The following is a 16,194-nucleotide window of genomic DNA, read 5'->3' as shown; positions in this document are numbered from 1 at the left end:
TGTACTCGGAAGTTGTCATCTGTTCCTGGAGTCCTGACCGAGCACCTTTTGACATCCAGTGGTGTTCGTGAGTCGCGGCGTAGCCGTGTGTTGCGGCTTGACCGCTTACTATTTGTTATTTGTTATTTATGTTTCAGAACTTTTTGCGGAGGATTCCGCTCCCACAGATCCACTCTGGTATCCAGCGGTGCTGGGTAGGAGTAACGGACTAGTGGATTTTGGTTGTCCTTTTCCCTGGCGGTTTTTCCGCACATACTTCTGGTTTGTTAGTTAGCTTGTAGCCCCTGGCCTGGTTGTTCAGTCAGAGGGCCCCTTGTTATCACCCTGTCTCGGATTTCCCTTTGTCTCCCATTAAGACCTGAGGGGGCATCGGAGTTGGGCACACATAATCCGCCGTTCAAACGCGGCTGCCATGGGCTCAAGCAACCATAGTCTCGCAGGGGATTTCTGACTACACGGGCGAGACAACGGAGTTAGGGCGCCAGGGGTTACTAGGCTTTCCTGCTCCCGTAACCAGCATTCCCTTCCAGTACCCTGGCCATTGTCGTAAGATCTCCTCTGGTCAGAAGTACTGGAATCATAACATTATTACCGGCCACACCAAAACTTAAAATTAAAACAGGGTTTGATTTTTTCCTTATTCAGTTTTGTTGATTTTTCGGCCTCATGAATCCCACATGTTTAGGGCCAAATCCTGGCCAACTCCTAGTCAGCCAGATTCAAGAACTTACTCAGATGGTTCAGGATCTTTCCCTTCGGGTGAAGTCACAGGAAGATCTTTTACGAACTTCCCCGAGGGTAGTCCCTGAACCAAAAATGCATTTGCCTGACCGTTTTTCTGGTGATAGGAAGGAGTTTTTTAATTTTAAAGAATCCTGTAAACTTTATTTTCGTTTAAGACCAATCTCCTCAGGGACTGAGTTTCAGCGGGTCGGAATTATTATTTCTTTGCTCCAGGGGGATCCTCAGACCTGGGCTTTTGGTTTAAAAGCAGAGGATCCGGCATTGTTGTCAGTAGATGCCTTTTTGGGGTCTTTAGGGCTTTTGTATGATGACCCTGATAGAGAGGCATCTGCAGAGAGTCAGTTGCGTGCTCTCAGCAACCAGGGACGCCGTGCGTGTACAGCCGCCGGCTCCCTGGCAACGCTAGACGCCGGGCGCACGGAGCCGCACGGACCCTAGCAACGGGGACGCCACTGGCGGACCGCGTTCCCCGTTGCTGGGTCCATGTAAATTAGATAGGCACCTGTTTTCCTGGCCATGCAGCTAGGCAGCTGTATGGCATCTTTCCAATCAGTCTCCAAACAGCTGATTGGAGGACTCCCTGTTTAATACACTTCCTGGGCTTCTCACAGACGCCGGTAATAGCTTCCTGTATGCTGAATCTGTTTGCAGAGAGTGTTCCAGTCCTGCTGTATCCGGTCGTTCCTGTCCTCGGTTGTTCTGTACTCGGAAGTTGTCATCTGTACCTGGAGTCCTGACCGAGCACCTTTTGACATCCAGTGGTGTTCGTGAGTCGCGGCGTAGCCGTGTGTTGCGGCTTGACCGCTTACTATTTATTATTTGTTATTTATGTTTCGGAGCTTTTTGCGGAGGATTCCGCTCCCACAGATCCACTCTGGTATCCAGCGGTGCTGGGTAGGAGTAACGGACTAGTGGATTTTGGTTGTCCTTTTCCCTGGCGGTTTTTCCGCACATACTTCTGGTTTGTTAGTTAGCTTGTAGCCCCTGGCCTGGTTGTTCAGTCAGAGGGCCCCTTGTTATCACCCTGTCTCGGATTTCCCTTTGTCTCCCATTAAGACTTGAGGGGACATCGGAGTTGGGCAGACATAATCCGCCCTTCAAACGCGGCTGCCATGGGCTCAAGCAACCATAGTCTCGCAGGGGATTTCTGACTACACGGGCGAGACAACGGAGTTAGGGCGCCAGGGGTTACTAGGCTTTCCTGCTCCCGTAACCAGCATTCCCTTCCAGTACCCTGGCCATTGTCGTAAGATCTCCTCTGGTCAGAAGTACTGGAATCATAACAAGGATAAATATCCGGAAATATCTGCAGATTATCCAGGAACTCAGCTGTGCCTGAGGAAGACAAAGCAGTCCGTAGAATGCGTTCTTTAATATGAAATAAGTCGACCTTAAGCAGAGTGTCCATCGGTTCTTGGTTAGGGGCCTGTTTGGACTTTGAGAGTCTATGGATCCTATCAATAAGAAGGTCCGCGGCTGAAGCCTGCGGAGGAAGTTTCTGAAAAGAAGACCGTGGCATTATCATAAAGCTCAGCATTTGTAACAGAATCCGGAACGCCCATTATTCTGATATTATTTTTCAGAGACCTGTCTTCTAAATCAATTACTTTATCACAAATAGAGACCGTGTCTTCCTGAAGGGTGCCGTGCTGAAATCAGATCTTTGTGAGACACAACAATCTCTTTCATCTTAGTCTGTACAAGTGCCAATCTCACTGATATCAGACCTCAAAGCTTGAATATTAGAGTTAGGTTCTGAGGTTAGTTCAGTCTTTAAATGTGGATAACATAGAATGTATAGAGCGTAAAGTAACAGGACCATCTAGAGCAGTGGTGGCCAACGTGTGGCTCCTGAGCCACATGTGGCTCTTTCTTTATTCAAATGAGGCTCCCAACACTCAAAGTCACAAGAGATCTGTAAACCGTTGCACTCCAGCCAGACATGCAGCAGCACTACGTAGACTGAGAACTGATACACACGGGGGAGCTGGCTGTAGTGACACATGGGGGAACTGAAGTGTATTATGTGAATCTGTCTTTTCAATATATTTTATGCGGATCTGGCTTTTTCAATTATTTGATGTAGAAGTGGCTTTTTCATTGTCTTTTATGTTGGATCTGGCTTTTCCAATGTATTTTATACCAGGGGCGTGGCCTAGCAGGCACAAGGTCACACCCCATTTTTGCAAGTGCGCCTTCGGCTCGAAGTCGGCTCTTAGATGTACCTAACAAGATTTCTTAGCTCTTTGTCTCTGACTGGTTGGCCACCCCTGATCTAGAGTATCTTAAGACGTCTTCAGCCATTACAGCTGGGCTGTGCATCTGACAAGAAGAAGCAGATGATGTTGTAGTAGTCTCAGAAGGACCACCTGAATTCAAGATACCAAAGAGATGGACAGGTGGGGCAGATTTGGTACCTTTTAACCTTTTTTGGAGGCATGGTAAGCTGACTACAAAGAGACTGACCTCTCAGAGATAGGAAAATACAAACGGTCTATAAATAAAAGGAGCAGTAGTACGCTGTCAGGAGGTTACATCAAGATGACTCCGTTCAAAATGACTTTCTTAGTCGGGGTGACGGGGGTATCCGAGCTAAAATTTCAAGTAAACATGATGTAATGCAACTTAAATAACACAGTAATGACCGAGAAATTCCACTAGAGGTCAGCGTGATCACAGACGTGAAGTACTCAGCACAGAGACACACAAATGGCTGAATATATTCAGTGAATAAATCCACAAAATAATATAGTGTGAGGTTGTAATCAGAGTGTAATGAGCTGTACTCAGACGATACTTGATAGTGGGCTCTGCATGTAGACTGAGAGGAAGTAGATGATAGTGGTGCCATATAAATACAAGGTAGTTTCACCTCCAGGCAAATGCTTCAATTTAGTGCAGTGACCCGGGTCCAGCCGTCAGGACACTTATTTATATTAAACCTTATTGAAGGCAGAAGGCAAAGCATGTGATGGCCGGGCACCAGGATCCAAAATGGCAGCCACCGCACTTCCCAGTATCACTGCCAGTCTCCAGTGACTGTGGGCAGCCCCTTCTGTCCTCAGTAGTAACGGGAGCTGTGCACCCGTGTTATCTGGAGAGCAAGTGCTCCCGCCTGAGCCAAAAGTGTCTGCAAGTCAGGTGTCTGGAGCGTGCAGGAAAGACTGGGCACACTTGGTCCCAGAATACAGCCGTGGCTTCAGCAGCGTCAGTAGGCTGCGGCAGTGAACGGTGAGCGGAGCGAGCAGCTTTAGGGCAGTAAGAGTGGGGGACTTAATAGATTGGGGTTTTTTATTCATTCAAAAGTTTTTATTGAGAATTTTTCATATACAGTACAGAAAAGGGAAACAAACTACAAACCCTCCCCAGCAACTGAGATACAATACAATGGTAACATTGCATTTGGTAGTCTCAAGAAAATCATACAGATGAATAAGATACACAAATAAATAACTGTGTGAAATATCCTTGTATCACGTGTGGTCCTTGTGTTCAGACACATACTGAAGTGCATGAGTATAGTAAAGTCAACGAATCATAATCATACCAACTGACATTTTAGTTAAGCAGCACCATGCGACCAACAGCATTTTAGTCAGAGACACATCTATCGGTGCTTATACGGTGAGTTCAATCACCTCTCCCAGATGCAATAGTATTTTGTTTCAGCATGTCTACTCATATATACATACTTTTCGTGTTTGACAACCTCGTTAGTAAGAGAGATCCAGGCCGCGGTACAAGGGCCGCTAGTGGACATCCACAGTCTGGCTATACAGACCTTGGCCAGATACAGGGGTTGGCAATATACCGTTGCATGTTTTTATCAAGAGCATCGTCATCGAAAGCCGCTAGCAAACCTGTAGCAGGTGTGCAAGCGTTTGAGGGTATCACGGTGGAAATCAGAACGCAAATAATCTCAACCCAAAATAAATTAACCACAGGGCAGGACCATAAAAGTTGCCAGAACGTGCCCTCCAACAAGTTCCATTTAGGGCACCTAGAATCCCCCCTACCCCCCAGCTGAAGCAGACGTATAGGTGTAATGTATACTCTGTGCAGTATGAATCATTGAATTTGCTGAAATCTCGCTGAAGTGGATGAGGTGCGAGGACCAGTCAGGGCAGCGTCCCATGCATCCTGAGACAAGGGCCCCAGGTCCGCCTCCCATTGTGAACGAAGGCGTGGCATGTCAGTCACAAGGTTTGAAGCGAGCAGGCTAGAGTATATCTGGGACGTAAGGTGGGAACCATCCAGGGATAGTAGCATTAGCCTAACAGGGAACTGTTGTAGCTGGATCGAGTTGTCAGGGAATTGGGCGGAGCAGGCCTGCCGCAACTGTAGGTAGCGATAAAAATAAGTATAGGGAATCTGATAATCCGATTGTAGTTGTGAGAATGATTTAAACACATTCCCAGAGTATAACTGCCCAATAGCATTAGTGATGAGCAGGTTCGGTTTCTCGGAAACCGGAGCCCCACGAACTTCACCTTTTTTACACGGGTCCGAGGCAGGTTCGAACCTTCCCGCCTTGCTCGGCTAACCCGAGCGCGCCCGAACGTCATCATCCCGCTGTCAGATTCTCGCGAGATTCGGAATCTATATAAGCAGCCGCGCGTCGCCGCCATTTTCACTCGTGCATTGGAGATGATAGGGAGAGGACGTGGCTGGCGTCCTCTCCGTTTATTGTAGAAGACAGTTGATTGGTTGTTTATTGCTTAATTGTGGGTAGGATTGGGGGAGCAGCTGTTAGGAGTACAGTGCAGAGTTTTGCTGATAAGTGACCACCAGTTTTTATCCGTTCTCTGCCTGAAAAAAACGCTCCATACCATATCTGTGCTCAGTGTGCTGCATGATATATCTGTGCTGAGTGCTCACACTGCTTAATTGTGGGGACTGGGGAGCAGCTATAGCAGGAGTACAGTGCAGAGTTTTGCTGACAGTGACCACCAGTATACGTTGTCTGCCTGAAAAACACTCCATATCTGTGCTCACAGTGTGCTGCTTTATTGTGGGGACTGGGGACCACCAGTATAATTAATATTATATAGCAGGAGTACAGTGCAGAGTGCACTGCTGTACCTACCTCTGTGTCGTCACTTGTCATCCATTAAGTATACTATCAATCTACATTCTATACCTGTGGTGCATTTTAGTTGTGCGCAGTATATATAGTAGTAGGCCATTGCTATATATACTGGCATATAATTCCACACATTAAAATATGGAGAACAAAAATGTGGATGTTAAAATAGGGAAAGATCAAGATCCACTTCCACCTCGTGGTGAAGCTGCTGCCACTAGTCATGGCCGAGACGGTGAAATGCCATCAACGTCATCTGCCAAGGCCGATTCCCAATGTCATAGTAGAGAGCATGTAAAATCAAAAAAACAAAAGTTCAGTAAAATGACCCAAAAATCAAAATTAAAAGCGTCTGAGGAGAAGCGTAAACTTGCCAATATGCCATTTACGACACGGAGTGGCAAGGAACGGCTGAGGCCCTGGCTTATGTTCATGGCTAGTGGTTCAGCTTCACATGAGGATGGAAGCACTCATCCTCTCACTAGAAAACTGCAATGCCACTCCTAGATGGGCCAGGTGTTTGTGTCGGCCACTTGTCGCTTAGCTTAGTCACACAGCGACCTTGGTGCGCCTCTTTTTTTCTTTGCATCATGTGCTGTTTGGGGACAATTTTTTTGAAGGGCCATCCTGCCTGACACTGCAGTGCCACTCCTAGATGGGCCAGATATTTGTGTCGGCCACTTGGGTCGCTTAGCTTAGTCACACAGCTACCTCATTGCGCCTCTTTTTTTCTTTGCATCATGTGCTGTTTGGGGACTATTTTTTTGAAGGGCCATCCTGCCTGACACTGCAGTGCCACTCCTAGATGGGCCAGGTTGTTTGTGTCGGCCACTTGTGTCGCTTAGCTTAGCCATCCAGCGACCTCGGTGCAAATTTTAGGATTAAAAATATTATTGTGAGGTGTGAGGTGTTCAGAATAGACTGGAAATGAATGGAAATTATGGTTATTGAGGTTAATAATACTATGGGATCAAAATTACCCCCAAATTCTATGATTTAAGCTGTTTTTTAGGGTTTTTTGAAAAAAACACCCGAATCCAAAACACACCCGAATCCGACAAAAAAATTTCGGTGAGGTTTTGCCAAAACGTGTCCGAATCCAAAACACGGCCGCGGAACCGAACCCAAAACCAAAACCCGAAAAATTTCCGGTGCACATCACTAAATAGCATAGATACCCCATCTGCCCCTAAGACCCCTCAGTTCCTTAAACCCAATGGTACCATCTAATGGGGCATCCGGGTCCCAGCCCTCACTCAAAAGCAGAATCCCAGCTTGCTTCCAAATCATCACAGCCTGCTTAAATATATCGGTAAGCCAATTAACTTGTTCTTACCAGACAGCAAGCAGTGCAGTGGAGTGAGTCCAGGAACCAAAGCAGATACCACCAGAGAGGGAAGATCCAACCCGGCCTCGTCCCTAAGCCAGTCATAAATATGTGTCAGTTGTGTGGCCCAATAATAAAATCTAAAACATGGCACTGCCATACCCCCAGAGTCTCTGTCCCGAGTTAGGGTGTCTAGTTTGATTCGCACTCTCTTGTTAGACCATATTTATGGAGGAGAGGAAACTGTCCATGCGCTTAAATACCGCTTGAGGGATATAAATCGGGGAATGCTGTAATATATATAGCAACTTAGGTTGTGCCGTCATTTTAATGAGATTAATTCTCCCGGTGACAGTCAGCGGGAGCCTGCCCCATACCGCTATCCGAGACTTCAAGTAATCCAATTGGGGTTGTACGTTAAGAGTTACATACCGAGATGGGTCGTTAGATATCCATATTCCCAAGTAGTTAAAGACTTCCACCCAATGGAGTGGGAGGGAACTGGAGTCTCCGGACACTGACCCCTGAGCGGCCCCAGTTTATCAGAAGACCTGAATACATACCAAAGTCATTAATTATAGTAAGGATTATAGGCATGGTGACGGTATAGTTGGAAACAAAAAGCAATATGTCATCTGCATACAAAGCTATCTTGTCCTCTCTTGGACCAATTTTAAAACCGGATATGGTCGCAGCGTGTCTAATGAAACACGCCAACGGCTCCACCACCAGTGCGAATAGAATAGGGGATAGGGGGGGAATAGGGGGCAGCCCTGCCTAGTCCCCATCTGCAACGGGAACGAGGAGGAGATAAAGCCGTTAACCGATACCCTAGCTTTAGGGTTTGAGTACATCAATTTAACCCATTTAATAAAACCAGGACCTATCCCAAATTTCTCCATGGTCCCCCAAAGGAACTTCCACTCCACCGAGTCAAACGCTTTAACAGCATCCAATGAAACTATAATCGAGGAGTGGTCGTCCCCAGGGGCGACCTGCAGATGAGTAAACAATCTCCTTAGATTTCCCAGGCATGAATCAGCTGAGCAATAACTGAGTTAAGTCTAATCGCTAGTATTTTAGCTTGGATTTTGACATCGGTAGGCAGCAGGGATATGGGCCTATACGACTCCATTCTAGTGGGGTCCTTATCAGGCTTCAACAGAACAATAATCAGTGCCTCAGATATAGACTCTCCCTGAACATCCCTTCATAGAGAGCCAGCAATCTAGGCGCGCAAAATTCCCCGTGCTTCTTATAGAATTCTACAGGTATGCCGTCCAGCCCCGGCGCTTTACCGCCAGGGAAGAACTTTATGGCCCTCTCCAGCTCAGCCAGAGAAATCGGGGAATCAAGAAAATCGCGTGCATCAGGGGTCAGTGTCAGCAGAGAGACCGCATCAAGATACGACAGATGGTCCTCATCCGTGCATGTCAACCTAGTGCTATATAAATGATTATAGTAGTCAAGAAATTGATTGGTTATGTCACGGGTTTGGTCATATACAGTGCCGTCACGGCCTACCAGACGAACCACAGTATTAGACGGTTGCTCAGTACGCGCCAATCTGGCCAGAAAAGCGCCGTAAGTCTTTCCAGGGACAGATCTATGGTGTTTTTATAGTCCCCCAGGCTAATGACTGGAGCATCAGGGAATATAGCAAGAAATTCTGCCGTTTTTTTAAGGACTTCCGGGGAATACGGGGGTGGTATATAAAGTGCTATCAGCACAAGAGATACGGAGTGAATCTGGCACTTCATAAAAACTGATCTACCCCAGGGGTCAATTTGCACCTGCTCTATCGTGAACAGAATATGTTTCCTGACCAAGATGGAGACCCCTCGAGAAGAGGAGGTATTGGTTGAGTGGTAAGTCCAACCCACCCACGGTTTTTTCAAAGACAGAACTCTAGCCCCAACTAGGTGGGTCTCCATCAGACAAATGATGTCCGCCCCAAATTGCTTGAGCTGTCTAAGGACCAGCATCCTTTTAACCTTGTCATTGAGGCCTTGTACATTCCAGGAGAGAAATTTCATTAAATTAGTTGTCATAGTACCATAGTGTGTCGTAGAACCGAGACTCCGCCAGCCCACACATCATCCAGCATGTAACACATTGCACTCCCAATATCACAGAAATACACATTTCCCACGTACCACAATGCAGTTGAAGAAGAAAAAAAAACACATCTCAACAGTTGTAAAAACAGTCCGGATACCTACTCCCCCAGTTACCGCCCCAAACCTTTACTCCTAAATCCCACACCCTCCTCCCTGTATACCACCCCAAACATTTGCATACTTGGATCCCTACAACAAAAACTAGCCCCTCTCCCCCCTTCTACCAAAAAAAAAACGTATCAAAATTCTAAATACCCAATGGCAAACTGGCAGGCAAAAAATACAGTGGCGACTAGACATGTCTCAGCGCCCTCCATACATTTAAGGCATCCCCCCACAGGGAAAACTGCAAGAACATTCTATAGAACATAACATTGTAGCATGAAGCATAAACTATAAAAAAGGCCCCAAACCCCGAGATTCCCCTAAGTGGAACCTATTCAATGCCTAACTGACTAAGTCAGACCCCCTGACTACCCCTACCCCTACCCAGCTACCAGCCAGCAAGGGAACACACTGTAGAGCCCACCCAGAGCCCATGAACTTAGTAGTTACACAAAGTGGAAATAGGTGGCCGACTTTCAATATATTCTCCCTGGCACCTCTACAAATAGCAAAAAATTAGGCCTAAATGTAAAAGAGAGCGTCCACAGCAGAAGGTTAGCCACGCGTCCTTAATCCTCAGCCATAGCCCGTCTCGCTGGCCTGGCAGTGTCCAGCCACACAGAGGCCTCCCGAGGAGTGGAAAAGTATTTCGCCTCCATCCACCACAATTCTCAACTTAGAAGGGAATAGCATGGCATAAGATATGTTCAGCTCATGAAGACGTCTCTTAACGGGTAAATTGGGCCCTATTCTTTTGGACTTCCACCCCAAAATCAGGCAATACGGCACGCGGGAGCCATTCCACAACAGCGGGCTCTTAGTACAATTCAGTCGCAAAACATCTCTGTCGCAGTAATTAAGGAGTTTAGCTATCAAGGTACGAGGAGGCGGCCCAGGTGGAGGAGGATGGAAGGGGACTCTATGAGCTCTTTCCACGGTGAAAAAGGGCGAGAAGGATTCCATTCCGTAACTGTCAGTGAGCCATTTTTCCACAAATTTCTCAGGAGACTGTCCCTCCTCACGTTCCGGGAGACCTACGAATCGCACATTACATCTCCTCAAACGCCCCTCCATATCTAGCAGTTTGTGTTGTACACCCGTTATTTGGGCAATAATGGTAGTGACCTTTGCCCCCAGCGGCTTCACTGAGTCCTCAAGGGTGGACGTACGGGCCTCCACCTCACCCACACGTTCCCGGACCCTCTGAAGGTCATGATGTATAATAGACAGGTCAGATTGAACCTGACCAATTTTATACGCCAGCCTAGCCTCGCTAGCTGCCACAGCCTCCAGGACCTTCTGTAGGGCAGCATCAGGAGAAGCATCCAAGGCGGCCGAGCCACGCAGAGATTTAGGCGGAGGAGAGGAGTCACGGTCAGGGGTCACCTCTTTACAGATAGGATTAGACGACTGGGAGTATTTCTTCAGCTTAGCAGCAGCTGATTGCTGCGGTTTCACCATTTTGCTGTAGTACAAGGAGAGGTGCTCAGGTAGAGGACAATAGTATAGAATAAAATAGCAGAGATACTGTGCAGGGTATAAATCAGACCAAGCATCGGTCATAGAAAAGCAAATGCCCACACTTCCAAGACACACAGGCACTGTAGAGGTAAAATGGCGGAATTTCCCACCACTGTATGTCTCACATTGCAATCACTGTAGAGCATGGGGATCACAAGCATCCAGGGGTCCCAGCAGATATAAACAGTAGAGCAGTTCACATATCAGCAGGGAGTTACTGGGGCTAGAGCAGGCAGTAATAGGGCTCAGGCAGATGTATTCTTCCCCCTCTCAGCAGGCGCTCATCTCCCCCCGCAGGGTGGGTGTATGTGTGGCAATGGCGTCAGGGCTGGGGCTCAGGAGAACAGGAACAGCAGGGCACAAGCGTATAGCAGACCTTACCCCGCTGATCCGCTGTCTCCACCGTCTTCTGCACCCGGCGCTGTCATGTGCATGAGCCACAGCTTCAGCTCCAGCCTCTCCCATCTTTGATGGCGCGGCGTCTTCCCGCGCGCCAATCCCCGCAGTACTCTCTGGGTCCTCACTAGCATGGCGGACGCAGTACACAGTCTGGAGCAGGATCAGCGGGGTCAGCGCAAGTTTCCCCACACCACAGATGCCGCACAGGGCACAGCAGGGACACCCGGATATGGAATCAGGATAGTTGGTATGGAGAGCGCTGATCAAAGGCTGCTTACTCCATGTCTGTAAAGCCACGCCCCCCTAATAGATTGGGTCTTAGTCCCAGCGGCGGCTGAGAGCTATCAGGTAGGGTAGATAAGAGGAGAGCTCCAGAAAACACATCTGGATGGACCTCTCCCCTCTTATTTTATATACTCACAGGGGTGACAGGTGTGGTACATCCCTACAAAGGCAGATCCAATCTCTTTCTCATCAGACTCTGCTGTCTTCCCTGCACTCTCACTCAGATGTTCACTGCTGCCAGTAGCACACGTATGAGAAGCAGAAGTATGGCGGCAGCTGTATAGATTCTGATATGTAATTCTCTGTTTCATACCGTATACACATCATCCTTATTACTATTGAGACAGTAGAGGTAAGACACTGATGATGGGGGTGTAAAAATGGATTATAAACTAGCAGATAATGATTGCAGTTACACATCAGAGAAGTCACACAGGTGAGAAGCCATTTCCATGTTCTGAATGTGGGAAATGTTTTGCACACAAATCAGATCTTGTTAAACATCAGAGAACTCACACATGTGAGAATCCATTTCCATGTTCTGAGTGTGGGAAATGTTTTACCCAGAAATCAAGTCTTGTTACACATCAGAGAAGTCACACTGGTGAGAAGCCATTTTCCTGTTCTGAGTGTGGGAAATGTTTTGCACGGAAATCAGTTCTTATTAAACATCAGCGAAGTCACACAGGTGAGAAGCCATTTCCATGTTCTGAGAAATCAGCTCTTATTGCACACAATAGACATCACTCAGGTGAGGAACCATTTTAATCTTCTGGAGTATACTCATCATTGCCATGCGTTGTTCTTCAAGGTTTTTATCCTATCTTCTATGCTTTTTGCAATATACATGTCACCGCAGTGTGAAATAATCAGATGTCATGCCCTCATCTACTGCTATGCAGATGACCTGTCTTTTGCTCCGGGTACTGAGAACCCAGTACCATTCCTAAATGGTTGTCTAGCTGAGCTCCAGGTGTGGGTGATGCCAGTTGGCCGTGACTCAGTCCTGGTGAAACAGGTTCTTATGATAGATGCTCACCAACAAAGGGCAGGGCTACAGCTCAGCTTTGCAAACCAACCAGAATTACGCTTGGGGGTTCAGAGTTACAAAATGCTGATCCTGTGTGGAATCTTGGTGTACTGGATGGTGGAGTGACACTTAGACATCAGGTATCAGCCACAATCAGATCCTCATGTGAGGAACATAGCCAGACTCCAGCACTTATTTCCCTCAGAAGATCTACCTACAGTCATACATGCACTTGTATCATCACGCATAGAGTACTGCAATGTCCTCTACCTGGGTCTCCCAGCAAAATAATTGCACCGTTTGTAGCTTGTACAGAATGCAGCAGCCAGGCTGTTACCTAACCAGCCCGTTCCTGCCACATAACACCCATTCTCTGCTCCCTTCACCGGCTGCCTGTAAGATGGGGACTCTATTACATAATCTTACTGACTCTCCTAGCCCTACATGACCAGGGTCACAGGTACCAGAAGCAGCTTCTGCCTCCTTACTGCCCTGCTTGCTTCCATCTGCAGAAGGACTATTACCAGCAGTGCCAAAAATCCCCAAGAAGTTCTGAGATGCCAGGGATGAGACAAGGTTGTGGTACTAGTGCTGTAGCGGGGGCTGCTGGAGGCACTGTCTTTGGGTAATATTGTCCCCAAGCAGTGCTAAGGTGTCAGAGGGGAGACAGGGCAGTGACAGTATTGGGGGAGACAGGGAGGTGGCAGTAGTGGGAGAGGACAGGGCGGGTGGCAGTAGTGGGGGGAGACAGGGCAGTGGCAGTTGTGGGACAGGTGGTGACAGTAGTGGAGAGGAGACAGAGTGGGTGGCGGTAGTGAAGGAGACAGGGTGGGTGGCAGTATTGAGGGGAGAAAGGGCGGATGGTCACCGTGCAGTACCAGGGGCTGCTGGAGGCAGTAAAGAGGTGTATGGGTCCCGCACAGAATCAGTTGATAATTAGACTTAATGATGATTCTGCTTCCTTATTTCTAATTAATCCCTTGTATGTGTTACTGTTATTTGCTGTGTCAGCCTTTATGTGTGTTCTGTGTAATAATCCTGAAAGTAGTGCTGCTACCGATCTCATATCATTTGTAGTAACTTGGAAAAGATGAGATATGAGGTGCACTCTGGAAGCTTATAGGGGTTAATCAGAAATGAACGCAGATGTGACATCACGCAGCCTCCCGGAAAATGGTCCCGGCCCGTCCGCGTTCACCCCTCAGGGATGCGGCCACAATGAGTGTCTGCGCGGCTGCTGCGCACGTGCATTTTGTCACCACCACCAAACTGCTCCGGGCCGCTATTGTGGCTGGGTCTGAATGACCCCCATAGGGTTTTGGCTCTCCTGATATCTATCTGTTTTACTTACCTGCACTACTATAATGTAACTTGAATTGTTTTTGTGCTTTAAAGGATATTTTATCCATGTTGTGCAGAGTAAAGTATTTTTTAAATTTAAAATATAGAGAAAAATCTGTGTATTAAAAATATGAAATAAAGTTGTTTAAAAACAAAAGATTTCCATTGGGTCTTTTTATGTGTCTGCGTATTATCTTATTTCCAGATAATTGTCGCTATGGTGACAGAAACAATTTCCTGTGAATGTGTCACTTGTTGTGTTACTTTTGTGTCCAGCGGGTGGGCTCGGAAATGTTATCCTTTTCCTCGCAGCCCCAGTTGCTGGAGAAAATGAAGGAGGAGCTGTTGACGGGTCACGTTCCGCTTGAGTTGACAATTTTCTCACCAGCAGGTCTTTCCACCTCTGCAGACTTGTGTCCGGAAAGAGAGATACAACGTAGGCTTTAAACCTAGGATCGAGCACGGTGGCCAAAATGTAGTGCTCTGATTTCAACAGATTGACCACCCTTGAATCCCGGCAAAGCGAATGAAGGGCTCCATCCACAAGTATTTCCAGGTAAGACGTTAAGTCTGAGGGACTATGCACAGGCCCAAATGATAATTGTTTTATGATCCTTCTATGTATGAACCAACCGATAGAGGGAATAATCCAAAAGTGTTAATACCAAAGATTAGCTAATCTTGTTGGAGGTGCGCCATTAAGCAAAATGCAATGACTGGTTAGAGGGTGTAATACCAATCAATCGAGGAGATACGCAGGATCAGATGAAAAAGCATATATGGTTTATTTTGCATCTAGGCCCAGATGGGTGTCAGCAGAGCACGCAGGCTCAGGGAGACAATTTGCGTTACAGTCATTACAGCTTATATAGTATACAATACACATAACATCAGAAATGGCTTATGTGACCGGGAACACAGTTTGTCTTTATTACAGTCATCCAAATACAATACTTATTCATAATTATGGGCCAGGAATGACCCCGGGCAGTCACTTAGGGGCCACGAGTTAGTAATAAAGCACTATACACCACTCTCAGCCCCCTAATGACGCAAAGTGGCCCTTATCAGTAGATACATACACATAAAGCACAATTAACAAAAAGCAGGTGCAGAGAAAAACAACACTTATACATGGTTCAGAATATATATTTTCTGCACCTAGGAATATATTGATACATCAAGCTTTTAACCCTATACGCATTCAGTCCCAGTATAAGGGGTCTAAATTTCTCTGACAATTCCTCCCTCTGACAAATTCCTTTTGTCACACACAACTATCCACTTTTTCATAAATGACCCTTTGGTCACCTATGTCACTTGCTCGAAGGATCTGAAAGGTACTAACAGAAGGTATTTCAGGCTCCAACGGCAGACAACTTTGACCAGGGGGCATCACCCCTTTGGACATTGGAACATACAAAGAGGGCTGAAAAGTAGAGGGAAGTGGACCCATTGCAGATCTTGAAATACTCTGACACCCTTTACTAACGATCATTGGCACACCCTTCAGACACAGGTAAAAAGTAATAATACCAATCCTCCAATTACTACATACTGCAACAATCCGGCTATCAGAGTTGAGACGCCTCTACCTAAGAATCCAAACAGATCCCATCTTTCTCCTCCTATCTTCCTTATTCCTTCCTGCATCTTTTCCACTTCTCTGTGTCCTTCCACTATATCTGAATTGTCTGCAATGTAAGTGCAACACTCCTGTCCTATGAAGGCACGTTTCTCCCTCTGAGGCCAGCACTTGGTCTAAAGCAAACCTATTTTGCAGCGACACTTTACACACTTGAGCCAACTCTTCATTAATTTCTCGTATGGCATGACTAGTTTCATTTATTATTCTATCCATATAGTGAGTGTACGCTTCCAGTCTTTCTGACAGAATTCCTACCCCTACCTGAGGAAAAAGTGAGTAAAAGAATTGCTCCCATCTATTCTTGTACACTATGCCTCTCCTCGCCCTGTAAAATACTTCTCGATCATCAATATTACGTGGAGCCCCATGTCATTTTCTTGTGATCCTTAACATAGGGGCTATTTAAGAAAGGACACATTTATCTGAACATTTACTGCCAACCCTGAGTAAGCATTTTTTTACAGAACCAGTAAAAACCTCTAGGGAGTACAACACCTCCTACCTTTACATTTTTAAGTAAGGCTGAAAGAAATGAGTGAGTGATGTTACCTGATGTACTATAGGGGTTCTGGCCATGAATGTCTACTCTTT

The 16,194-nt window shown here is 46.7% G+C and overlaps 1 protein-coding gene across 1 annotated transcript in view; it reads right to left on the bottom strand.

Moving 5' to 3' along the window:
- Window positions 1-16,194, bottom strand: part of LOC134983660 (uncharacterized) — a 211,576-nt gene that overhangs the window by 69,675 nt on the left and 125,707 nt on the right. Inside the window, exons 8-9 of the mRNA XM_063949327.1 lie at window positions 10,033-10,844; window positions 1,978-2,079 (exon numbers count right to left, since the gene is read on the bottom strand). Of these exons, the coding sequence (XP_063805397.1) occupies window positions 1,978-2,079; window positions 10,033-10,844 (914 nt within the window). The remainder of the gene's footprint in view (window positions 1-1,977; window positions 2,080-10,032; window positions 10,845-16,194) is intronic.

This window comes from Pseudophryne corroboree, assembly GCF_028390025.1.
Source record: "Pseudophryne corroboree isolate aPseCor3 chromosome 3 unlocalized genomic scaffold, aPseCor3.hap2 SUPER_3_unloc_20, whole genome shotgun sequence".
In the NCBI taxonomy this organism is placed as follows: Eukaryota; Metazoa; Chordata; class Amphibia; order Anura; family Myobatrachidae; genus Pseudophryne; species Pseudophryne corroboree.
Note: the sequence above shows the minus strand (reverse complement) of the source record. Positions and strands in the feature narration are given on the sequence as shown.